Raw genomic sequence first — 27,442 nt, 5'->3', positions numbered from 1 at the left:
GTATATATATATATATATATATATATATATATATATATATATATATATAAATAAATAAATAAAATTCAGCCATAAAATGAAGGTAATCTCGCCATTTGTGACAACATGGATGAACCTTCAGGCCATTATGCTAAGTGAAATAAGTCAGACAGAGAAGGACAAAAACTGTACAGTCTCACTTATATGCAGAATCTAAAATAACCAGACTCATAGAAACAGAGAATAGATTGGTGGTTTTCAGGGGCAAGGGTGGGGCAGGGGAAATGTGTAAGGATCAAAGGTGTACAAACTTCCAGTTATAAAATGAGTAAGTCCTAGGGATGTAATATACAGCATGGTGACTATAGTTAACAATGCTGTAACAAATGTATACTTGAAAGTTGCTAAGCGAGTAGATCTTAAAAGTGCCCATTACACACGCACTCCGCCACACATACATCTTGTTTATTCATTAATGGACATTTGGGTTGTGTCCACATTTTGGTTATTATGAATAGCGTTTCTATGAACATTCGTCTATAAATTTTTGTGTGAACATGTTTTCATTTCTCTTGAGTATATGCCTAGGAGTGGAATTGCTGGATCATAGGTTTAAGGTTTTAAAAAACTGACACACTGTGTGCTACAGTAGCTGTACCATTTGACTTTCCCACCAGCAATGTATGAGGTGGGAGGTATGAGCAATGTATGTTTCTCCACATTCTTGCCAACTTTTGTTATTGTCCGTATTTTGATTACAGCCATCCTAGTGGGTGTGAAGTGCTAGTGGTATTGCTTTGCATCTTCCTAATGATTAATGATGTTCAACATCTTTTCATGGGCTTACTGGTCATTTGTACATCTTCTCTGGAGAAATGTCTATTCAGATCCTTTGCCCATTTTTAAATGAGGTCATTTGTCTTTTTCTTGTTGTTATTGAGTTGTAAGAATTCTTTTTGGATTCTAGATACTAGACCCTCATCAGATATGATTTGGAAATAATTCCTCCCATTCTGTAGGAGGAATCTCTTAAAACTATTGATTCCTCAGCCCTAAGCCAGATCTACTGAATTAGTACCTGTAAGTTAGATAAAAGTTTTTAGGGTGATTCTGATGAGCCACCAGGTTTGTGGACAAATAATCCAGACCAGAGCTTCTCAAACTTTAACGTGCATACAAATCACCTAGGGATCTTAATAAAATGTGGATTCTGAGGGAAATAGAAAAATTCACTAGAATACCACAGTAATAATGGTTGTAAACATGATCCACTGATAAATGCTAAAATTAGTGTGCAAAAGTTTAAGGAGAAATTGGATATTTGCACATGATTAAAGTATTTCCTCCAAACTATTTATTAATTACAAAAGCAAAGATAGTAGTTTTATAGTGGAGGAACTTGGCAGATACTACCTTAATCAAGTGATCAAGGTTAACATGACCAGTAATAAGACATATTGACACCATGTGCCCCCTGATACAACGTGCAGAGAAAGGCACATCACCTCTGTGGTAGTCTCCCCAAAACTTCAATCTAATCATGAGAAAACACCAAATGGAGGGACATTCTACAAAATACCTAACCAGTACTCTTTAAAAGTGTCAAGGTCAAACAAGACAAGACAGACTGAGGAACTGTCATCACAGATTGGAGGAGCCCTGGAGACAGAACCACCAAATCTAATGTGCTATCCTGGATTGAATCCTGAACAGAATAAAGACACTGGTGAAAAACAGGTGAAATCCCAATACACTGCAGTTAATAGTACTGTACCAATCAATGTTAACTGCTCAGTTTTGACCACTATACCTGGTTAAGCAAGATGTTAACATCAGGGAAAGCTGAATGAAAGATATATGGGAACTTGCTGTACAATTTTTGCAACTCTTCTGTAAGTCTAACATTATTTCAGAATAAGAAGTCTTAAAGATATGCAGATTCTGATGCTGTAAGTCTGGGCGGAAGTCGTCTGCATTTCTAACAAGTTCCCAGGAGAGGTTGACGCTGCTCGTCCACAAACCCCACTCTGAGCAGCAAGAATCTAAACCAGTGGTTCTCAAACTTAACTGTGCATCAGATCACCTGGCAGGCTGATTAAAACACAGATTGCTGGGCTCCACGCCCAGAGTTTCTGATTCAGTAAGTCTGGAGTGGGGCCCAAGAATTTGCATTTCTAACAGATTCCCAGATGAGGATGATGTTGCTGATGAGCTAGGAATGGTTTTTGTTTTTAAAGGGCTGTAAAAAATTCAGAAAATAGGTATATGAATCAGAGACTGTATGAGGCCTTCATTTATGTACAGAAAACGGATGTTGAGCCCCAGACCCTTGCTACTTAGAATGAAGTTTTTAAAAGACACTAATGCCTAGGTCCCACCCCTGAGGTTCTTAGTTAACTGATTTGATATGGGTCCTTGGCATCAGCATTTAAAAAACGTTCCTCTACTTCTGGTATGTAACCAGGTGCAGGAAACTACTAATTTAGGCTCTCCATCCGCCTCAAAAAAACCCTACTCCTCAATCATCCCAGAGTTGAGGATGAGCCCCAACAAATGTCAAAGAGCATTTCTGCAATTTAAAATGTATTTTTAAAAGTTGAGCTACTCTGTTTTTTTTGAAGGTTAACAAAACCCAACACAAATCAGAATTTCCCTCTCTTGACTGTCCCTTCCCAAGTAAACATAATGAACGCTGGATTATACATCAATAATAATCACAAGGGATCCCAAACCTCCCCCTGCCAAAAAAAAGTGGCAAGGATAACTGTGCAGGATGGTCTGAAATAGATGGCAGGAACGGACAGAGATGGATCAGAGAAGGGATAAAGGTGTGAGTTGCCCTATGGGATGGCTGACAGTTAACATGGCACAGAGAGCTAGAGAGTTGAGGGAAGGGGAGAAAGGTGCAGACCTGAGAAATGTGGTGGCATGGAGGTACTTGAAGAAACACCATCAAGTACCTTGAGCTTCATCATAACCCCAACATATCTGTTTCCCACTTGAGCATATTTAGTGCTAGGAGACCCTCTAATATTTGGCTAACCCCTTCACACTCTTACCCTTTGCCTATTACTCCTCTGCCACAGAGGAAAGCCTTTAGCTACAGGTTGTTCTCCTGGTTCAAGAAATGTGAAGGCCATCATCCTAGCCCCAACTTCCCAGCCCTTCCCAGAAAGCTCCTGGCCCCTTCTGAGAAAAATCCGTGTTTGTTCCCATACCTGTGCTCTCCTCAGCCTGATTGAAGCCACAGATCTGGCAGATGCTCTGGACCCACTTATTCATGTCCTCCTCCGTCTCGGCCACCAGGTAAAAGGTGCGCTCGCTGGTCTTGATGTCAAACACAAAACTATCCTGCAGCTCCTTCTTGTTGAAGGTCAGGCCTGCATCCACCTGCTCGCAGAAGTTCAGGTTGATGATGCGCAGGGGCTTCTTGGAGTGATCATTCTTGTAGTATTCCAGAACATCTGGGTCACCGCTCATCCGCCCACTCCGCAGGATAAACCAGCGTTTCTTCCAGGCCTGAACAGGAAGGAGTAAGAAGAGGGGGGAAAGTCATTAGTTACTTCAAAGCTTTTCACAGGTCCTCAGAGGTCACCAGGTTAAGGGTGGGGACTGTTGCACCTGCAGGCTGAGCATGGCCTCTATCTCCCTTTCATATTTCCCCAGAGTTTCAAAAATGAAGGATGACTTTAGAATGCATGTTAGTGCAGCATTTCACTATGGAAACAGGGTCTTATCACTATGAGATGAGATGTGGCATTCCCACTTTTTAGATCAGGAAGTCTGATGAGGACTAAAACACTTTAGAGCAATTGTTCCATTAAGCTAGAATACAGACTCAGACTCACCTTTTAGTCAGGGTGGAACTTGCAAAACTGTAACATCTCAGTTTATGGATGGGGTCCCCCAATAAGACATGGTGAGTTGAAGCAACAATGTCACACGTAGCAAGTAGCAGAGAAACAAGTTTCCTAACTTTCAGTACACTGTGCTTTTTATCAAATCATGATGCCTTGGAAGAATCACATAGAAACCCTTCTAAAACGTCTCTGAAGCACATAACTTCAGGATTTCCCCATCTCATTCACTGTTATATCCCTAGTACTTATAACAGAGCCCTGCACATACTAAGTACTCAATACACATTATTGAATGAATAAACTCCTTACATCCTGTCATACTATAGAATTTAACACTTGATTACATATTCCCTTATGTTGTCTTCTACATTCCATCTCTTCAATGAGACTGAGTAATCTGTGAGCAGACACCACACAAAGTGGTAAAAAGACATCACATATAAAATAGAGCCTTGGGTTGAGTCTATGCTTTACCACTGACTTAATGTGTGATTTTTAGATAAAGTTATTTACTTCTTTGGATCTTGCTTCATCTATAGAATGAGAATCAACATCACCACCACCTGTCCTACCTACCTTATAGGGTTTATATTATGCAAACACACACAAAGCACTATGTATACAACCCTAAAGCACTGCAAATGCCAAGGATCAGACTGTCATCACAATTCGTTACATCCCACTGGGACCTTCACTCCGTTAATCCTGCCACCTTGCGCTCTCACCTTCTATCCCTGTCCTCACTTCCCTCCCTACCTAACTTGCTCCTGTGATCCATCATTATCATCATTCCCTTACTTTTTTTCTCCATTCCTCTCCTTTATCTGGGAAACCACAACCCCTGGCTAAGTCTAATGCTCATCCTACTCTGCCTGTTCCCATTCAGCTGTATGTAGTTGGAGAAAATCATACAACTACGTTGGCTGCTCTCACTTTAAATTCAAGTGAGTCCTTAGGCTGCCTGACAGTCCTACTACATTTACCTGGTCCATGATTTTCTCTTGCTCTTTGGCAACAGTCTTTGAACTTCTCTCTCTTTATTTTTTAATTTTATTTTAAAAATTTATTTATTTATTTTTTTGGCTGCATTGGGTCCTCGTTGCTGCACGCGGGCTTTCTCTAGTTGCAGCGAGCGGGGGCTACTCTTCGTTGCGGTGTGCGGGCTTCTCATTGAGGTGGCTTCTCTTGTTGCGGAGCACAGGCTCTAGGTGTGCGGGCTCAGTAGTTGTGGCTCGCAGGCTCTAGAGCGCAGGCTCAGTAGTTGTCGAGCATGGGTTTAGTTGCTCCTCGGCATGTGGGATCTTCCCAGACCAGGGCTCAAACCCATGTCCCCTGCATTGGCAGGCAGGTTCTTAACCGCTGCGCCACCAGGGAAGTCCCGAACTTCCCTCTCTTTAAACCTCCAGCACCTCTACTCTTTGGTATGAGAAAATACAAGCAAGCAAAAGAGAATCTACACATGTTCCATCACCAAATTCACCAATCTGTCTGCATTTGTAACAAAGTAGTTTGTTACTAGGGAGCATGGACAGTTCACCCAGTCTAAGGCCAACCTTCTTCCACTTGAGCATCCCCTCTCACCTACGTGTGGACATCACTGTATCTCTGGAATCACTGCATTCTCCCTCCCTCCTAGGATCATTCCCATCAGGACCCCAACTTCTCCCAACTAAGAAAAAAAATGAAAAGCTTGACTTGATCCCACATTCCCTTCCAACTATGGCCCAGTTTTCTGCTCCCCTGTACAGTAAAACCTCAAAGAGTTTTCTCTAGTACTAATCATTGTTTCCTCTCCTCCCATTCTTCTCTTGGAAGCAATCTAATCAGGCTTCCCCCAGCTCCCCCCACCCCCTACTAAAATAACTCAACAGAGGTCTTAAAGACTTCAATGCTGCGAAAGCAACATTTGCATTTCACTTGATCTCTCAGCAACATCTGATAACAGTTTATTATTCCGTTCTCTTTGAAGCACTTTCTTCACTTGGCTTCAGTGCTCACTCGCAATTTTCCTATCTCCCTGGCCTCTCTTTTTCAGTCTCCAGTGCTGGTTCTTTCTCATTTCCCTGATCTCTAAATGTTGGAATGCCCCAGTGCTCAGCTCTCAGACTCTTCTCTTTCTACACCCACTTCCTAGGTTTTTTTATTCCATTTTACAGCTTTGCAAGCCATCTAACTGCTGCAATTCCTAAATTTATATCTCCAGCCCAGACCGGTCTATTGAACTCTAGAGTCTTATATTCAACTCCTCACTAATAGGCATCTCAAACTTAAGGTGCTCAAAACTGAGCTCTTGATATCCTCCAAGCCTGTTCTTCCTGCAATCTTTCCCATCTCAGTTACAAGCAGCTCCAGCCTTCCAGTTGCTCAGACCAAAAATCTTGATGTCATCATCAACTCCTTTCTTTCCCATTCCACATCTAACCCAACGGCAAATCCGGTTGGTCCAAACAGTTCAAAATACATCTAGGACCCGGTCACTTCTCCACACCTCCACTGTTAACTCACTTGATTGAGTCCACCATTTGGTCGTCTTCCTGCTTCTATGCTTTCATCCTGCAATCTATTCTCAACACGGATGCTGATGCAAATCAGAGCATGCCACTTCTCTGCATCAAGTCTCCACTGGCTTTCTGTCTCACTCCGAGTAAAAGCCAAAGTCCTCACAATGGCCAGCGGGCCTAGTATGACAGTCTCTCATCCCACAACTCTCACCTTACCTCCTGCCACTCTCCACCTTGCCCATTCTGCTCTTGCCACACTGGCCACACAATCCTGCCTCGGGGTCTCTGCTCTGGTTGTTCCCTCTGCCTGGAATACTCCTGTCCCAGACAGTCCCATTGCTTATTTTTTCCTTCAAGTCACTATTCAAGTGTCACATTACTGAACAGACTGTTTTCCTGACCACCCAACCCTCACACTCTCCCGCTTACTCTGCTATACTGATCTCACTAGCACTTACACCACCTAAAACACCACATTTTTGTTGATTCTACCCACCTCCCAGAATGTAAACTCCAAGAGGGCAGGGATTGGTTCTTTTTATCCCATGCTGCATCCTCAGTGTTTAGAATAGTGCCTGGCACATAGGTGGTTATCAATAAGTATGTACTGGATTAATTAATGAATCCATTTTCTTACATGAACTCCTTACAGAATCTAGAAGGTCATGGGGATATAACTGGTGCCTGATGAGCCTTGGTGGAAGTGAAGATTAAGGTATAGGATAGAGCTGAGGAAATAAATATAAGTACCATCTACTATAGTCACCTAAAATCTTGCCCAGGCCACTACTTACAGAACTCTGTGTGCATCTGTGTGTGTGCATGCATGCATATAATGAAAGTGTGTGGGTAGCAAGGTGCATTTTTAAAAGGTATTGAAGCTTGTGTTTCAGTTGATGTATCCCCCTTTAGTGCTTGTCTCTGTAGAAAGAGCTGCTTTCAAATCACTGGTGTGCAGGTGCAAGCATAAACACACACACAGACACTCTCATAAACAAGAAAAAGGTGTTTGCTACAGATAACATCGGAGCCTGTCAGGTTCCGCTTGCAAGAAGTGGTGCAGGCTGATAAATGGCTGCCTACAAAATGCTGATAAATTTATGACAGAGCAGGCAAAGTCATCTAGTCTAGTTCCAAATTCACATCGCTCTTCTGCCACAACACTCTCTGCTCCAACTTCACGTATGTGTTCTTGGGGGAACCATACAACTCAGAACTAAGTATAAGCAACTCCAAAGAGTCTAGCTCCAAAGACAACTTCTCTGATCCCCTCAGCTGAAATGGACCTCTATTTCCTCTGAACCATCATAACACTTTTAATGTACTTTTCACGTCATGTCAATTTTTTTTTCACAACATATTACAGATATTTTAGTATTTGTTGTTTCTTCCCAAGTAGACGATGAATAAAATGTCCTCCTATTCCTCTTTCAATCTTCATGGTAGGCATTTACTAAGCAAGGCTTTTATCACCAAACCTCTCTTATCTCCCTGGCCTCATTTATGTTTCCTTCCTGCCATCCATCCATCCATCCAACAAATATTTATTTAGTGCTTACTATGCTACAGGCATCATCCTAGATGCTGAGGATACAGCATGAATTCCTGGTCTTACAGAAATTACAGGTGCATAACAGGTTACTTATTATTCTCCAAATGTGCCACATAATTGCATGACTTCATGTCTGTGCACAAGCTGACGTTTCTTCCTAGAATGCCTTTCACCTCACCTCATCTATCTGGAAAATTCCTATATTTTCTTAGTGCCAGGTTAAATATCACTTCTCCTGGAAGGCCTTTACTAACTTCCCATAGAGCTGGTGCTTCTGTCTCTTGTTTCCTTAACAACCTGTGCTTTCTGTGGCATTTCTTCACTCATCTTTGACATTTCAATTGCTCATATGTCTTCCTCCCCTTTAAGCTCTGAGCATCTTGATGTTAGGGTACTGTGTGGCCAACAGTTACTCGGCAGAGTACTTAGCCTATATGGGAACTCAGTAAAGATCTGTTGACTTTTTTTTTCATTCAATCAGTGTATTCATTTATTCAAACTAATAAATGCAATTTAAAAAGTTAAGTAAGCTTTCACAGTAGGAAGTAGGAAAGGAGGACAAAAAAGAGGATTACAGAAAAGAGAATAAGATAAAGGTATGTTGTGGATTCTCTATGACGTGAGTTTTTCAGCATTTGTTCCCTTCATTTTGATGAGTGCAGGACCCTGTAATAAATATTTATAAAGGAGTCTGGGCACTTCAGCTTGAAAGTACCCATTGATGTAGAAATGAAAAATTACTGCTGGAGCACTGACACGTAATGCAAGGAGAATACAGGAACTTGAGTCCTGAATATGTTCTTAAGGGGAAAGCTTCTTCAGGACTGTTCTTACATCTGTACAAAATCTCCTACAAAAATTAACTCAAAATGGATCAAGGACTTAAATGTAAAATACAAGCAGAATTCAGCAAGATATAAAAAGAATTATATAACATGACCAAGTGGAGTTTATTCCAAAGACGTAAAATTGATTCAATATTAAAAAAATCAATCAATGTAATCAACCACAGTAATAAGCTAAAGGAGAAAAACCACATGGTCCTATCAATTAACGCAGAAAAAACATATGACACATTTCAACACCCATTCATGATAAAAACTCAAAAAAATAGGAAGAGAGGGGGAACTTCCTCAATCTGATAAAGAGCATCAACAAAAGACCAACACCAACATTACACTTCATATTGAAAGGCTGAATGCTTTCCCCCTAAGATCAGGAACAAGGCAAGGATGTCTGCTTTCACCACTCTTATTCAACATAGTGCTGAAGTTCTAGTCAGGGAAATAAAGCAAGAAATGGATATAAAAGGCATACAGATTGATGGATTTAGAGAGCATTATGCTAAGTGAAATGAGTCAGAGAAAGACAAATACTGCACAGTATCACTTATGTGTGGAATCTAAAATAAAACAAACTAGTGAATATAACACAAAGGAAACAGACTCACAGATATAGAGAACAAACTAGTGGTTACCAGTTGGGAGAGGGAAGGGGGTAGGGGCAAGATAGGTGGCAGGGATTAAGAGGTACAAACTATTACATATAAAATAAATAAGCTACAAGGATATATTGTACAACACAGTGAGTATAGCCAATATTTTATAATAACTATAAATGGAGCATAACCTTTAAAAATTGTGAAGCATTATGTTGTACACCTGTATCTTATATAATACTGTACATTAACTGTATCTCAATTTTTAAAAAGGCATACAGATTGAAAAGGAAGAAAAAAATTGTCCCTATTTGGATGACATGATTGTCCACATAGAAAATCCCAAGGAATTTAGGAAAAAACTCCTGGGACAAATAAGTGAGTCTGGCAAAGTCACAAAATACAGGAGTACCTCATTGTATTGCACGTTGCTTTATTATGCTTTGTGGACATTGCATATTATACAAATTGAAGGTTTACGGCAACCCTCTGTCAAGCAAATCTATTGGCACCATTTTTGCAACAGCATTTGCTCACTTTGTGTCTCTGTGTCACGTTTTGGTAATTCTTGCACTATTTCAAACTTTTTCATTATGATTATATTTGTTATGGTGATCTGTGATCAGTGATCTGATGAAGGCTCAGATGATGGTTAGTATTTTTTAGTAATATTTTTAAATTAAGGTATTACATAGTTTTTTAGACATAATGCTATTGCACACTAATAGACTACAGTATGGTGTAAACATAACCTTTATATACACCAGGAAACCAAAAAGTTCATATGACTCGCTTTATTGCAGTATTTGCTTTACTGTGGTGGTCTGGAATTAAACTTGCAATATCTCCAAGATATGCCTGACAAGATGAACATACAAAAATTGATTTGCTCCTGTATACTAGCAAATAAACACGTGGGCATAGAAAATAAAAACACAATGCCATTTATAATCACTTTTTTAAAAATGAAAGAGGTGTGAATCTAACAAAACATGTTCAGGACATGTATGCTGAAAACTATACAATGCTGATAAAAGAAATTTTAAAAAACCTAAATGGAGAGGCCCACCATGTTCATGGATTGGAAGACACAACATAGTACATCTCTCCAAATTGATGTTCAGATTTAACACAATTTCTATCAAAATCCCAGCAAGAGTTTTTATGAATGTAGACAAAATTATTCTAAAACATATATGGAAAGGCAAAGAAAGTACAATAGCTAAAACAACTTTGAAAAAGAAAAGTGGGGAAACAAGTCCACTAGATTTCAATAATTATTGTATAGCTACAGAAATCAAGACCATGTGATACTGGCAGAGGGACATACACATAGGAACAATGGAATAAAACAGGAAACCCAGAAATAGACCTACACAAATATGCTCAACTGATTTCTGACCAAGGTGAAAAAGCAATTCAGTGGAGGAAAGATGGCCTTTTCAACAAATGGTGCTGAAGCAACTGGGCATCCACAGAGGGGGAAAAAACAAACATCAATCTAAGCCTCACACCTTATACAAAAACGAACTCCAAATGAATCATGGACTTAAATGTAAAGCTATAAAACATTTAGAAAAAATTGGAGGAAATCTTTGGGATCTAGGGCTAGGCGAAGAGTTCTTAGACTAGACACCACAACCATAATCCATAAAAGGAAAAATTTATAAATTAGACTTCATTGAAATTCAAAACTTTTGCTCTGCAAAAGACGGTTAAGAGGCTAAAAAGATAAGCTACAGAGTGGGAGAAAATATTTGCCAACCATATATTTGACAAAGGAGAGTATAGAGAACATATAAAGAACTCCCAACACTCAATAGTTTAAAAAGGGAAACAATCCAATTCGGACATGGGCAAAAGACATGAAGAGACATTTCACTGAAGAGCATATGCAGATAGCAAATAAGCACATGAAAAGGTGTTCAATATCATTAGTCGTTTGGAAAACACAAAACCACAAAGAGATATTATCACAGATCTATCAGAATGGTTAAAAAAAAAAAAATTGTAACAACGCAAAATTCTGGCAATGAGGCAGAGAAAATGGGTCACTCAAACATTGCTGGTGAGACCCTAAAAGGATATAGCCACTCTGGAAAACAGTTTGGCAGCTTCTTAAAAAACTAAACATGCAACTGCTGTATGACTCAGCAATTGTACTCCTGGGCATTTATCACAGAGAAATGAAGATTCATATTCATACGAAAACTTGTAAATGAATGTTTATGTAAGTTTTATTTACAATAGTTCCAAACGGGAACAATCCAGATGTCCTTCAATGGGTAAGTGGTAAATAAACTGTGGTACTTCCATACCATAGAACACTACTCAGCAATAAAAAAAGGAACAAAGTACTGACACATGCAAAATCCTGAATGAATCTCCAGAGAATTATGCTGAATTTTGTCAGAGCCAATCCCAGAAGGTTACATAATGTGTGATCCCACTTATAGAGCATTCTTGAAATGACAGAATTTAGGAATCAACACGTGATTCCAACAGACAACAGATCAGTGGTTGTCAGTGGTTAAGGAGAGGGTTGGACTGGGATAGAAGTGGGTGTGGCTATAGGAGAGCAGTATGAAAGATCCTTGTGGTGATGGAAATGTTCTGGATCTTGACTGTAACAATACCAACATCTTTGTTGTGATACTATAGCACAGTTTTGGAAGATGTTACCACTGGGGGGAAACTGGTAGAGGGTACTTGGGATCTCTATTATTTTTATGACTACATGTGTATCCAAAATTATCTCAAAATAAAAAGTTTAATTAAAAAAAACTTATCCACAAGAGAATTAGAAAGTTCATAGAAGAGAAGTAAAGATCATGGCGAGAAAGGTTCATAGTTGGCGAATGATCATAACCAGACCCAGTTGCCCTCAATCTTTCCCACTCAGGGATGGAGATGGACTCTTAAGGAATCACATGAAAATATAAATAAACTTTAGAGTTCAGACCCCTGAGCACGAGGGCACAAAATGGAGTGAACTAAGAGTCACCAGAATGTCTAAACCTACCGAGCTACCTGTCAGCTCTAGGAAATCTTCACTGTAATAGCAGACATGAGTCTCTGCCTTGGGGAAACAAACAAATAAATAAGGTACCAGCCAGCTTCTCCTATTTTTCTGTGTAGTAGCCAGCCTCCAAGATAGCCCCTAATGAATCCATTTCCCAGTGTAGCCTTATGTAGTCCCCTCTCATTCAGAATAAGGATGAACAATAGGATACTGCATAAATGAAAGTGTGTGACTTCCAAGGATAAGGCATAAAAGACACTGCAGCTTCTTTCTTGTTCTCCTTTGGATCAGCTGCCATGTTGTAAGGACACTCAAGCAGTACTAAGGAGGAATGCACAAGGTGAAGAACTAAGGCCTCCTGACAGCTATTAAAAAGAGCCATTCTTAGAAGCAGATCCGTCAGCCCCAGTCAAGATGACTGCAGCTATAGGCACTTTTTTTTTTTTTTTAATAGGCACTTTTGACTGCAATTTCATGAGAGACACTGAGCCAAATCCACCAAACTAAATTGCTCCTAAATTGCTGAATCACAGAAACCACATGAAATGATAAACATTTATTGCTCTTTTAAGCCAGTAAGCTTTGGGGTAATTTGTTATCCTGCAATAAATAACTAATACATTTTACTTTCCACTACCAGGGCCATTTGGGTGTAACCAACGCTAGCCACTAGGAGGAAAGCCTTGTCTATTTAGAAGACTAAAAGCAGAGGCTAAAAGATAGACTAATAGGCCAATGGAACAGAAGAATCCTGAAACAGACCCTTACATACATCATCACTAGATTTAAGAAAAAGGTGATACGGCAGTACTATGGAGAAAAAACCTGTCCTTTTGATAAGTGGCACTAGGTAAATTCAATACCCATGGGAAAAGAAAGATTCTTGATCCTTATGTCACGCCACATGTGAAAATTAATTTCAGATCATTATAAACCCAAATGTGAAAGATAAAGCAATAAAGTATTTAGAGGAAAACAAAGGAAAATATGTTTCTGACTTTGGGGTAGGCAATGATTTCCCGAATACGCAAAAGGTACTAAGACAACAGAAAAAGTAATCAATTATACTACATTAAACTTAATTTCTGCTTATCAAAAGACACCGTTAAGAGGATGAAAAACCAAGCCAAGAAAGTGAGAAGAGATATTTGCAATACATACATCCAATGAAGGACTCATATTCAGAACACATAAAAAAGAGTCTATAAATTAGCAAGAATAAGACCACTCAATAGAAAAACAGGCAAAAGTTTAAATAGACACTACACAAAAGAAGATACCCAAATGGCGATAAACATGTAAACAGATCTCAACTTCATTACTCATTAGGAAAATGCAAATCAATAACACTAAGACAACCACCAGAATGGTTCCAATGAAAAAGACTGACAATAGTTAAGTTTGTGGAAGGATGTGGAAAAACTCTCACACCCTGTTCGCAGGCATGTGAGTTGGTATAATCACTTTGGAAAACTATGGCAGTGTTTACTAAAACTGAACATACTCAAACCTCAGGACCTTGTGTCTACTCCTAGGTACTTACCTCAAATAACTGTGTACATATATTCACCAAAATACATGTAAAAGTATGTTTCCTGCAACACCATTCATAACAGCCCATATCATACCTGCCTTTTTGCACTCCTATTTCAAGTGCTTGTTACCTACAGTCTGGACTGTTTGCATAGCTTCCTAACCAGTTATCCTAAATTAATACTTATAAATGATTCCAGTTTAATCTTCCGATCAGAGCAAAACTCTGATCGTGTCATTCCCCTTCACTACCCAAAAATTTAATGGCTCCCTATCACCTGCATAGCAATGTCCAAATCCTATGGCTTAGTTTTCATTTTATTAAAATAAAATGAATTATTTTCAATGTGGTAAAACATAACATAAAATTTACCATTTTAACCATTTTAAGTGTACAGTTCTGTGGCATTAAGTATATTCACACTGTTGTAGAGCCATCAACACTATCCATCTCCAGAACTTTTTCATCTTCCCCAACTGAAGTTCTGTATCCATTAAACATTAACTCCCCATTCCTCCCTATACCCAGTCCCTGAAAACCACTATTAGACTTTCTGTATCTTTGAATTTGACTACTCATATATGTGGAATCACACAATATATGTCCTTTTGTGACTGGCTTATTTCACTTAGCCTAGTTGACTTATTTCACTTCATGCCTAATTCCTGGTATAACCCAGCCAGGCAGAAGAAACACTATTAATTCAGATCAACAAAAACTCAAACCAAGGAGCACAAATGCAGAGAAATAAGGAGAACAGAATGAGACAGATGATGCAAGAGTGTGTTAAGCAAAGCTTGAGATTAGGGTGAAAAGACCCAAATTATAGTCCTAGTTCTTGCTCTACAACCTTGGACAAATTTAACATCTCCTAAGCCTTAATAACCAAATATATAAAAGGGAAAATAACAAAGCTAATAATACTGATTTGAGAATTAAGTACAATTATTAAGTGTGAGAGCAGCTAGGACCAAACTCTGCATGACACATGTCAAGAACATAGTTATTGACTTTAAAGCAGCCCAACGACATTCTGAGATCATGTAACTGGCAAAAGAGTTATCATTATGAAAGATCCCCAGATTTCCAATTCATAGTTTTTTCACCATTAAAGAGGCATTATTTTGTCCTTTGTCTTACCGCATACCACACATCAGCAACTCCTCTGAATTCTGGTTAAAGGTATCAGGATTCTTCCAGTCTCTCAGATTCAAAATCATCTACTTCCAATTCAACTCTTCTTGCTATTTCACTGTTCATGACGAATCAATGAGCTCCTTCTATAGTATTCAGTAAAACAAGCACAAATTCTGCTAAATGCTTTGAGGGATAAAGAAAGAAGGCAAGACCCAAACTTTCCTTTCAACTTACAATGCTTACAACAATTCAGGGAGATAAGACATGAACACATATCCCTAAAATAAAAAGCAGATTTTTATAAGCACCATAATAGGGACACAATATGCTATTAGACCACTGAAGCAGAGAATCAAACCTTTAGGGATGGGCAGGAGAGGGGGAGAGAGAGAGAGCAACAAAGAGAAATGAACATGAATGAATATGAACAGTGAAGAAGGTAGGGTTTGATATACAGTTTTAGGAAAGAAGGAGGAAAGGTCAGTTCTTATAGAGCACATAGTATGATCAAGACCTGGGTATGGGAAAATATGACAGGTTCAGAGAATGTGGAACAGTCTTTTTTGAATGTGGAAAAGAAAGAGGAAAGGAAGAGTCTGGTGGTCCTGGAAAGCCAACACCATCCTAAGAATTTTTAATCTTTTCTTTACTGATCATGGAGAGCCACTGAAGAGAACAGATTAGCAGAGAAAATGATAGTTATCGCTGTGCCCTTAACTGGCAGAAGGAGGAAGGCCAACCAGAGAAAGGAAACATAAGAGGCAGAAAAACTAAGAAGCTGTTGCAATGCTCTGCAACAGTGAGAGATGATGGCAGGGAGACAGAGCACAGAAGACAATGCAAGTCACTTTACTCAACAACGGGGCTTAAAGAAGTACATGGCATAAGGGCCAACCCTCAAGAAAGTTAGAACCTTCCACTTGTGTCTATGATTAACAGAACGCCACCACCTTCTCTGATGAAACAGAAGTGACTGTTTTCCTTTTGCACGCAAATCCAGTAAAACAAAACAAAACAAAAAAACCGTTTCACAACCACCCAGACCACAGACATGCACCATGGGTACATATGGCCCGGAAGTTGCATCATTCTTGCTTTGAGTGGAGAGTGCATATCCCTCATGAACCTGTCTCTGTTCTTTGGGTTATATACCAAGGTCTCCAAGCATGTAGAATGCAGACATGACTTCTTCCTATTGCTCTTGACACCTAGAAAACTTAGGTGGACCCCAGTTCAGCTTTACACTGGCCAGATCACATGGGAGTGCTGTGCTCAGTTCTGGTGGTGTAAAGGGTCTTGAAATCCAGTGGTACCAGGATTTAGGGAGGTTTTGCCCGGAGTCATGACTGTCGTGTTCTGAGATATAAGGGGCTAATGCACAGAAGAATGATTTGATTTATTTTGGGTGATCCCACATACTAAAGCTGAACTAGGGCCAGCAGGGGCATGCTACAGAAAAGCAGAGTTTTGGCTCAGTGTAAGTACGAATGTTCTAAAAGAGCGGTCCAAAGCAGGTCCTTTGGAAACTGAAGAACTACTCAGAGTCGGAGATACTAAAGAGGAGTTAGCCTAGAGCAGGGGTTAGCAAACTTTCTCTGTACAGAGCAGAGAGTAAATATTTTAAGCCTCTCAGACCCTACAGTCTCTCACAGCTACTCAAATCTATAGTGGCATGGAAGAAGCCGTAAACAATTTGTAAGCAAACAAGAGTAGCTGTGTTCCAATAAAACTATTTAGAAAAAGAGGTGGTGGACAAGATTGGCTTGCTAGCCCCTGGACTAGACTAGGAGTGGGTAGGGAGGGAGAGTTGAGCAGTGGATCAGTAGGAAGAAAGGGACTAAGGTCTCTTCCAACCCTGAGAGCCTTATGTATTTTTAACCAAGAAAATCTGACATGGTAACACCTCATTTAATCAGATTATTCATTCTTGGAACAGAGGGATGTGTTCTTCCACAAAACCAGCTATTAACTAGAACTCCCTTAGTTTCAGCCTTGACAGTTTAAAATATTTCTGAAACTCCAGAATCTTCTGCCTTGCCTTAGGTACTATACCAAAGATAACAGAACTTTTCTTGGATGACTAAGGACTTCTCAGAGCCTCAAACCATCTCTCCAGATACCAAATCTCACACGCCTTGTGGCTAAAGTTGTAGAAGGGTCAAGACATTTCTTGGAAGAGGGTTTTGTGTAACTCCTAGAAATGGGCGTGTCCTTTTAACTTCCATCTTTCTGATGAGGGTAAAGCCAAAAACTGCCAACAAACCAGGAGAATCCTGTTAAGTGAAGATTATAGTTAGTTAATTAGAATCTAACTGAGGTTACTGGATGATATCAAGAAATTGAACTTATTAGTCAGGGACATTAAAAACATAATACTTGCATCTTCAAAAGCTCTTTGCTTTATATATAAAAAAATCCACCCATAACACATGCACACATTCATCACTCACACTCACCTTTCTCTTGGTAAAACTGCAGGTGGTGATGTAGTTTGAGTTCCAGCCCAAATAATCACAAAGACAGAAGAATTTGATCTGACTTGTGAGTACATGATGTACAACTATATCCCAACACACTGCAGCATGAAGAACACTAAGCTAGACTTATGGCCCATAACTGTTAACAGCAAACAATAAGAGAGTCCAGCGGGTTATATAACAGTCACACATTTCTGGAGAAACACTTCCTGAGTGAGAAAGAGCTTCCTGCTATCCTTCCTCTAGGTATCCTTCAACTACTCTGGACCATGGTGATTTTACACTCTGAGGGAGGGAAAAAGGCACTTGAGTTCCTGCTAGATTCCATGTGCTTTCTATCCATTATCACATTTAATCCTCAAACCAATGCTACAAGGCAAATAAATCCCTTTTTTTTACAGATGAAGAAAATGAGGTTCATCGAAGTTAAGCAATTTGAAGAGATCACAGACCCAATCTTCTGGTCCACTGAGTCAGGGCTTAGGGTCCAGAAAGAACTTAAGGAGAAGCTAATGCAGATGAACTGCTGACTACACTTTGAGAAACACTGGCCACAGAGTTTATGAAAGGTCAAGTTCACAGTTAGTAGGTGATGTCGATAGAGGAATTAGAATCTAGGTCTCAGCTCCTAGTCCAAAGTTATTTCCAGTCCTCAAATCCAAATCCCTTAGGATCATAGTTATATGCTCCCAACTCATTCATTTGAGTAATAAAGATCCTCTCTGACTCCAATGAACCTTCCTTGTTCCTTGGGCACAGGATGAACTTTATCTTACCACAAGACAAGTCCATTCTGAGGTCAGGGGCTTTTTTAGCTCCAAAATTTAGCACAGTGCTTGATAGATGTTATGCACTATATAACTCTTCAGTGAAAGGTATACCAAAGAAATAAAAGGAAAGAATGTCTATTTGCTCCCTCTTTTGGTAAAAACATTCAAACAAAACCTCTCAGTCAGATGATCTGCTAATGTAACACTTCTAGGATTCTAACCATCTCTATCCTGGGTGAGATAGTACACAGACACCATAAACACAAAAGATACCATGGAAAAGTGCATGTCTTTATGTGAAACTGACTCCAATCCTAGGCTTCAGGGGGTGGATCACGGGAACCTAAATTAAGCCAATTAATACATTTCATCCAGTGATTGGTCCAGCAATGGGCACGAGCTCCAAGCCTGCTCAAACAGTCATTAAGATTCAACACTAGGACTTTTGTTTGTGTTACTAAGAGTGGGCTCTCTCTTTCACTGGAGAGAAGGTTGGCATGATAAGAGCCTGAAGTTGCAAGGACCACCCTCTGGAGTCTAAGAACAACAAAGAGAAAGCAGAGTTAAAAAGATGGACCTTGATGAAATGTGTGTCCTAAATCAAGGTGATCCTGAAGCCAGGTTTCCCCTTTCTGGTGACTCAACAAACTCTTTCTCATTTAACACAGGTTTTTTGTTTGTTTGTTTTTGGTTTTTTTTTAAATTTCTTTGGATGTTTTATTGGTATTTCTTTGATCTTTTTTTTTTTTTAACATCTTTATTGGAGTATAATTGCTTTACAATGGTGTGTTAGTTTCTGCTTTATAACAAAGTGAATCAGCTATACATATACATATACATATATCCCCATATCTCCTCCCTCTTGTGTCTCCCTCCCACCTTCCCTAACCCACCCCTCTAGGTGGTCACAAAGCATCGAGCTGTCTCCCTGTGCTATGCGGCTGCTTCCCACTAGCTATCTATTTTACATTTGGTAGTGTATATATGTCCATGCCACTCTCTCACTTTGTCACAGCTTACCCTTCCCCCTCCCCGTATCCTCAAGTCCATTCTCTACGTCTGCGTCTTTATTCCTGTCCTGCCCCTAGGTTCTTCATAACCTTTTTTTTTTTTTTAGATTCCATATATACGCAACACAGGTTTTAAGCATGTGTCCTATTTTGGACCCAGAACCAGTTTGTTACCACAAGAGTGACTCAGAGGTCCTTTCCATGTGCTCTCATCAAATTCATTATTTAATCCATTCTTTTGTTTTCTTCACTTTCAATTTTTTTTTCCATTAGTATTTATTCTCCTTCCTCCTTCCAGTCATTCAATCAACATTTATCAAATGTGGATAAATGTCAGTGCCTATTAGTGCCAGGTCCTTTAGGATCTCATGATCTTTGGAAAGGGCAGGCAGGTACGTACACAGGTAACTCAGCATGCTGAGGTCAGGACTCCAACAGAGGTATGAACAGAGAGCACTCTGCTTGGGAGCAGTCAGGGAATGGTGCAGAGCACGGGTGATACCTGGATTGGGTCTCGAAGGATGAGAGGAGTTTTGCTAACTGAAGAAAAAATACTGGAGGAGGAACTTTTCAGGAAAAGAGAATAATACGAGTATAGTTAACTCTCACTATTCACAGTAGTTATGGTCTATAAAGTCACCACAAACACTGAATTAGCAAATACTGAATCCTTTCTCCTAGAGGAAATTCAGGGTTAGGTCCCTGCAAGCCTCTGGCCAAAATATTTGTGTCAACCAATCCATACATAATCTTGTTTTATGTCTGTTTCTGTGTAAAGACACCTTATTTAATATATACTGCTGATTCATGAATATTGAACTTGCAGCTAACAGCACTATAACTGAAGTCTGGATGAAGTTTATCTAACACGTGTGTTTTCTCCAAAAGGTACATGATGATCTTGTGCTTAGGAGCCGTAGACAGCAGTTCAGCACTCTGCTTGGGGGCATTTAAAATAGTGACATCATCGAACGAAAAAGCACAAAAATGTGAAAACCATGGCATTAAGAGGAAGGGGCACTAGTTTGCAGGGTAGGAGCTGAAACAAGAAGGCAGAGTGTGGCTCTGTTCTGTCTCAGCGTGGAACACGTACGTGGGGAGCTCAGACTTTTCACTGCTCTGCGTATTGCATGTCTGTGACTGACCTTGAAAGAGCTGTGAGGACTGGCTTTGGGGTTACAAATAAATTTTAATAAGTAGGTGAATTCTCAAATATGGAGGCTGGAATCTCTGAACAAGAGTATCAGTTATATAAGAAAAAGCTTGGTGTGTTCAAATAGTAAAGCTAAGTTTGTGAAGCTGAAGGAAGGAAGATAAAAAACAGCATGGAAAGGCAATCACTGAAAGGAAGGCTAGAAGAGTGATTTGGGGCTATTTTCAGAAAGGCTTCACATGATGAGTTTTATGTATTTTCTGTAGGTCAGCTGTTCTCAATATCAAATATTAATGCAAAATTAAAAATTTGAGAATTCCCTCCTAGAACAATAATATACATTCTAGTATTTGTCAACTAATAAATAAAAGCTGTGAGGAATTCACTAACTCAATTATTTTGCTAATCACAATATCTACATTTTTTTTTAAAGTACAAACACATGTAAAACACTTATTCACTGCATAAGTAATGCTTGGTGTGAGTGAGTGTGTGTGTTTTTAAGGACCCAGTCCACCATGTCGAAACGACTGTCATGTACCGAGCGGAGCAGCCCAGGTAGAGAGAACTACATGTGCAAAAGCCCTGAGGAGGAAGAAAGCTTGGCTCGTGGTAGGACCTGACAGCAGGGCGTGGCTGGAGCACAGTGAGCACAGTGGAAAGTATCAGGAGGACAAAGCAGGGACAGATCATAATGAAGCCTTGAAGGCCATTTTATGAAGTGTAGCTTTTATCTTAAATAGAACAAGATCCGTCAATAGGGGCATAATTAAATAAACTGATATATGAGCAATTGAAGAAACAAACAAGAACAATGTAGTGCGATCCTACTTATATTAAAAACCCTGGGGCTTCCCTGGTGGCGCAGTGGTTGAGAATCTGCCTGCCAATGCAGGGGACACGGGTTCGAGCCCTGGTCTGGGAAGATCCCACATGCCGCGGAGCAACTAGGCCCGTGAGCCACAATTACTGAGCCTGCGCGTCTGGAGCCTGTGCGCCGCAACAAGAGAGGCCGCGATAGTGAGAGGCCCGCGCACCGCGATGAAGAGTGGCCCCCACTTGCCGCAACTAGAGAAAGCCCTTGCACAGAAACGAAGACCCAACACAGCCATAAATAAATAAATAAATAAACCCAAAAGTTAAAAAAAAAAACCCTGTATGTTTATGGATACATACATATGCACACCACTACATATATATGTGTATTTACAGTATATATATATATAGTATACACATGCACACACACACAGTGTCTTACAAATGCTCAGAAAAGCATTCCAAACTGTTAGCAATGGTTTCCTGTGGAGGAGAGTTGGGTATATAAGAGTATAAGGGAACTTTCATACTTTAATCCATGCACTTCTGTATTTTTAAATAAATAGAGCATGAGACCGCTAAATGGTTTTACATTTTTTCACATTTACATTTCTTAAAGGATCATTCTGGCTTGTAGCAAATGAAGTGAAGGTGGAAAGAGCATGAGTAGGGAGCTCAGGTAGACAACTAAGAAATAATGGCATCTGGATCAGGACAGTGGCAAAGGACATATACCTTCAAGATATATTTCAGAGGCTGAAATGGCTGACCCTGGTGATGAACTGAATATGGGGGATATGGGAGAAGGAAGAATAAAGAACGACTCCAAGATTCCAGCTTGAGCAAGCAGGTGTTGTGTTATGACTTATGGTGGGGAAGGGAACCACAGCCACATCTCTCTGACAACCTCTCATAGTGCATGCTACCCACTCTTTGTCTCTACTGCATCCTAAACAGAGGGGTAAAATGAATTTGACATGTGTGAGAGGGAGAGGGTCACAATCTGGGAAACCAAAGAGCCTTGTATCAGTGATTACACTGACTGAATTCGAGATTGATTCCCCAAAGACCAGGTCAGTCTTTCTGCACAGGACTCAGGGAATCCATTAGTGAAATTACCTCTCCCATTGACAAAACAACAAATGAGTCATTGCCAACCCTTTGCATTTTGAAGAAACAAAGGTCATTTCACCGAAGGACCTCCCTTTCATGTCCTTGAATGCTCTGATCTAAGTTGTATTTAAAGCACTGAAGTAAGCGAAGGTTACCAGGGAAAACCAGGGCAAAGTTGGGGGAAGGGTAGACAAATAATGCCCACAAGTATAGTTAAACTGTTTCCTTTCCTCTAGGACAAAGTCTTCGCTCATCTACCTCCCCAACCCCAAGTAATGAAAGAGTAGAAGACTCAGCGGGCTTTGGCTTCCCTAAAGACCTGGTTTCACACTTTCTTAACAGTGGTATTTAAAACTTTCCTGTGCATCAGGATCACTGAGACACCTGTTCAAATGTAGATGTTCCCGGGTCCCAGTCTCAATAGAGATTCAGACTCAGCAGGTCTAGAGTGGGGTTCAGGACTACAAACCCCAAATGACTCTACTACACAATGTCCAAGAACCCCATTTTGAGAAACACTGAACTACATTGTTCACGATGGTTGATAAAATGCAGTTATAATTTGGTGAGTTGCACTGGAGGAAGAAGTGGACCGTGGAGATCTGGGTTGTGCTTCCAGCTCTGTGTCTAGTCAGTTAGCTGGGCGGGGGGGCGGGGGGGGAACCACTTTTCTGCTCTGAGCCACGGTTTCCCCATTTATAAAACACAAGTGTTGATTTTGCGGATCTCCAACTTACCTTCAATTTCTGACATTTTAAGACCCCAGGAAAAGACAAAGGGTTGGAAATGTCAAGTAGGGCTTCCTGCCCCTTGTACTAGAGTGACTCTCCCTAAGGTACTCAGATTGTGAATATACATGAATAAGAGTATAAAATCCAGTGCTTTCTAAACAAGCTGGTTATGAGCAAATACAGGAAAAGCTACTTCTAAGGTACAAGATGAACTGGGCGGGGGGCCCTTCTGGAGCCTGGCTTCTCTTCCCTAATCACAGCACTCAATATAAAAGCAGGGAAATAATTCAAAGGATGGAAGGAGAAACTGAACCTAATTCCAAAGATTAACTCAGGTGCTCAAATAAATGCCGTCTGCCTCCTGGGAGCCCTCATTTACATCCATCCGGCTGCCTGAACTACATATATCTGAAAAACATTCCCGTGTAGAGGCTATTCCACAACCTCCATATGATTTATTGGAAAGGCTTTTATTTAATTTATAAGAAGTCAGTATATAGCATTAGAAGAATGACCTCTGGGCTAATGCTTCCTTTTTTTCCCCCTTGTTTTTTAAAAGTCAACATTACAGAGGTATATAATTTATATGCAACAAAATTCACCCATTTTAAGACTTCAGGCAGATGGGTTGTGATGAATGTATACACCGTATAACCACCACCACAATCAAGACAGAACACTTCCATCACCCCAAGGCGTTCCCTTGTGCTATTTCCAGATTAATCCCCACTCCACCTGGCCCCAGGCAATAAATGATCTGCTTTCTATCACTATAAATTAGATCTGTCTTCTCTAGAGTATCACAGAAACAGAATCATACAGTAAATATTCTTTTGTGCCTGGCTTCTTCCGTACAACATAAAGTTTTATGACTCATCCAGATTGTTGCATGAATCAGTTTTTAACTGCTGATTTTAATTGCTGATAGTATAACATGTTAAGGAGTTACCATATTTGTTTACCATTCACCTATTAATGGACAGTTACATTGTTTCCAGTTTGGGGCTATTATGAATAAAGCAGCCATGAACAATCATGTATAAGTCTTTTCGTGAACATGTTTTCATTTCTCTTGGGTAAATTCCTAGAAGTAGAATGGTTGGGTCACATGGTAAGTATATGCTTAATTTTATAAAAAACTGCCAAACTGTCTTCCAAAGTGGTTGTCCATTTTTGCATTCCCACCAGCTATCTGTGAACACTGTAGTTTTTCTACAACACTTAGCCATTATAGCCAATCTAGTGAGTGTGTAGTGGCATCTCATTGTGGTTTTAATTTGCATTTCCCTGATGACTAACGATATTGAGCATCTTTCCATGTGCTTATTGGTTCTTTATCTTCTTTTGTGATGTCTGTTCAAATCTTCTGCCCATTTTTAAATTGAGTTTTTTGCTTTATTATTGAGTTTTAAGAGTTCTTTGTATATATTTTGGATACAGTCCTTTGTCAGACATATGTATTGAGAATATTTTTTCCCAGTCTGTGGCTTGCTTTATCACTTTTTTAATGGTGTTTTTTAAAGAGCAAATGTCTTTAATTTTGTCCAATTTATCATTTTAAAATAGTTCAGGCTTTTTTATGTCTTACATTTCTTGTCTAAGAAAGCTCTGTCTACCTCAAGGTCAGAAAGATTTTCTGCTTCATTTTCTTGTAGAAGTTTTATAACTTTAATTTTTATGGTTAGGTCTATGATCCATTTTGGGTCAGAGTGAGGTAAGGATCATGGTCAATGTTTTTCCACATGAATATACAGCTATTCCAGCAGTGTTTGTTGAAAAGTACCCTTTCTTTATCAAATTGCCTTGACATTTTTGTTGAAAATCAGTGACCAAATGGATGTAGGTCTATTTCTAGACGTTCTATTATGTTCAATTGATCTCTCTCTCTATATACTTCTGCCAAGACCACCCTGTTTTGATTACTGCAGTTTTACAATAAGTCCTGAAATTAGGTAATGTGAGTCCTTCAACTTTGTTCATCTCTTTCAAAGTTGTTTCGATTATTCTAGTTCCTTTGCATCTCCATAAAAACTTTAGAATCAGCCTGTCAATTTCTACCAAAAACAACAACAGCAACAAAAACCAAAATGCTGAGATTCTGATTGGAATTGCATTGAATCTAGAGATCAATCTGGAAAGAAATTGACATTATATCATTTCCTCCTTAGAATTCAACAGAGAAGCCATCAGGCCTGGAGTTTTCTTTGTGGGAGGTTTTTAATTATAAGTTAATTTTTTAAATAGATACAGGGCTATTTGGAATTTTACTTTCTTTTGTGTCAGCTTTGACAATATGTGTCTTTCACAGAATTTGTCATAGCATATAAGTTAACAAATTTATTCAGACAAAGCTGTTAATAATATTCTATTATCCTTTTTTAAAAAATTGAGATATAATTCACTTACCATAAAATTCACCCTTTTAAAGTGTACAATTCAATTTTTTTTTTAGTATATTCACAATGTTATACAACCATCACTGCTATCTAATTCCCAAACAATATCATCTCCCCCAAAACTATTCTGTACCCATTATCAGCCACTATTCAGTCCCCCTTCTTCCCAGACCCTAGCAACTACTAATCTTCTATTATCTTTTAATATCTGCAGGATCTGTAGTAATGGGCTGGTCCATTTTTGGTGTATTCTATTTCCACAGAGATCTAGTTCTAATGCAGGAATCTAAAGAGTTGAAGTCACATTACAGTCTGGGACTCTGGAGAAATGGAAAAAGAGAGAATTTTCCTGAAGTTTGTTAACTAGGCTCCTATTGCCTAGCAGCACTTTTCAACCAGTGAGAGTGTGCCAAGTTATTGAAAGGTTTTGAACACTCCAGCCCTAAGAAAGCTGAAGTCCTTGGCCCAGTCTCCTCTGGCCACAAGCTACCTGCAGTCTGACATTAAAATGCTATTTTTTTGTGATATGATATAAAAAAATTTGGAAGGCGTGGGCCTACAGTACTAAGTCCAAACTAATCAGGATAATATTCGAGGACCTTCTTTCATTTGGTCCCAAACTGCTTCCTGTAATTGCCTTCTACGCCTTTCCCTCTGTCCAATCTTACTCCCACAAACATCCTAGACTCCAGGCAGAATAAAGTATTTTAACCCAAGAAGCCATGCAATTGTGTGCTCTTGAGGTGTTCCCTGCCAAATACTACTAATCCTTTAAGATTCTACTCAAATGCACTTGGGAAACTCTGGAAGGGCAGGGAACATGCTCATCTTCCCCTTCAGGAAGCAACAGCTGAACTGAATACGCTGGCGGAGGACCCAGTACTGATAGGCTCTCAGAGTACAAATCTCTTTTTTGTATTTTCGAAATTGTCTTATGAAGAAAGCAAGAAAGGGATCATCATCATCATTTTGTAGATCAAGGAACGTTCATCCAGAAAATAGTAATGACCTGATAAACTCATACAGAGCTAGAAGAATCCAAGTTTCCTTTATACCATGCCATTTATTGTTATACTAATTTTTTTTAAAAGGTAGAACCCAAAGTCTTTCATTCTAAAATGAGTCCTATCTTTAAAAAAAATTTTTTTGACGTTAAAAAATTTTTTTGGTTAATTTTTTCTGTTTTATTGAGGTATAAAGACATAAAATTTAAGATATTTAAAGTGCACTTGATATATGTGGTGACCTGATATACATATATAACCGATCTCTTAAATTGCAAAAATTTCCTAGCAGTGGTCTACAACAACTTATATTTACTTTAAGATGTAAGACTGATGGGAGAGATGGGAGTTGAGGATAGGAATGAATCCTGAATGTGGTACAGAGCATTCCACAGGGAAGGGGAGGTGGCACACTGGGGCTCTGGTGCCCTGAAGCCTTATTACTTTACAAGCTACTGTTGGTCACTTGGCTGATTCAGAGCTGTCTCTGTGTGTGGAAGTGTGTGCTGACCACTTCTGGAAATAGAAGAACCAGGACCTTATCACCTTAAGAAGTAAAACCCACCTATTCCATTTATTTCTAGGTACCCTCTCTACCTGTGTCTGTGTGAACAACGCAGCTGAATAAATATTAGAATCGACACTCAGCTCTTAGATAATTTTCCATCTTGAGGCACCCTGACTCTGTGACATAGGGCTCTCTGGGGCCCTAGAAACTCTCCCAAAGTCTCAGTTTCTTTCACGACTTCAGGACAAAAGTTTGCAGATTCCAACTGGGGAGCTACGCCTTCCTCAAGTATCTCCCAGGCTTAACCCTGGTGCCTTTCTAAATAAAACTCTGTGATTGAAACAAACCATTTCTGACTTTAATCCTTCTCTGAGCAAATAATGTTCCACTGTAGCAGTAAAAAATACAGAATCAAGTCCAGCAGTTTAATATCTAGAATGC

The 27,442-nt window shown here is 39.5% G+C and overlaps 1 protein-coding gene across 3 annotated transcripts in view; it reads right to left on the bottom strand.

The window, feature by feature from the left end:
- GAB2 (GRB2 associated binding protein 2) overlaps positions 1 to 27,442 on the bottom strand; it is a 179,792-nt gene that overhangs the window by 52,667 nt on the left and 99,683 nt on the right. For all 3 annotated transcript variants that reach the window (XR_009504605.1, XR_009504604.1, XM_059930715.1), the window contains exon 2: positions 3,198 to 3,498. Coding sequence is in view for 1 of the 3 variants with exons in the window: in XM_059930715.1 (XP_059786698.1) it covers positions 3,198 to 3,498 (301 nt within the window). In the remaining 2 variants the exon portion in view is untranslated. The remainder of the gene's footprint in view (positions 1 to 3,197; positions 3,499 to 27,442) is intronic.

This window comes from Balaenoptera ricei, chromosome 8, assembly GCF_028023285.1.
Source record: "Balaenoptera ricei isolate mBalRic1 chromosome 8, mBalRic1.hap2, whole genome shotgun sequence".
Classification (NCBI taxonomy): domain Eukaryota; kingdom Metazoa; phylum Chordata; class Mammalia; order Artiodactyla; family Balaenopteridae; genus Balaenoptera; species Balaenoptera ricei.
Note: the sequence above shows the minus strand (reverse complement) of the source record. Positions and strands in the feature narration are given on the sequence as shown.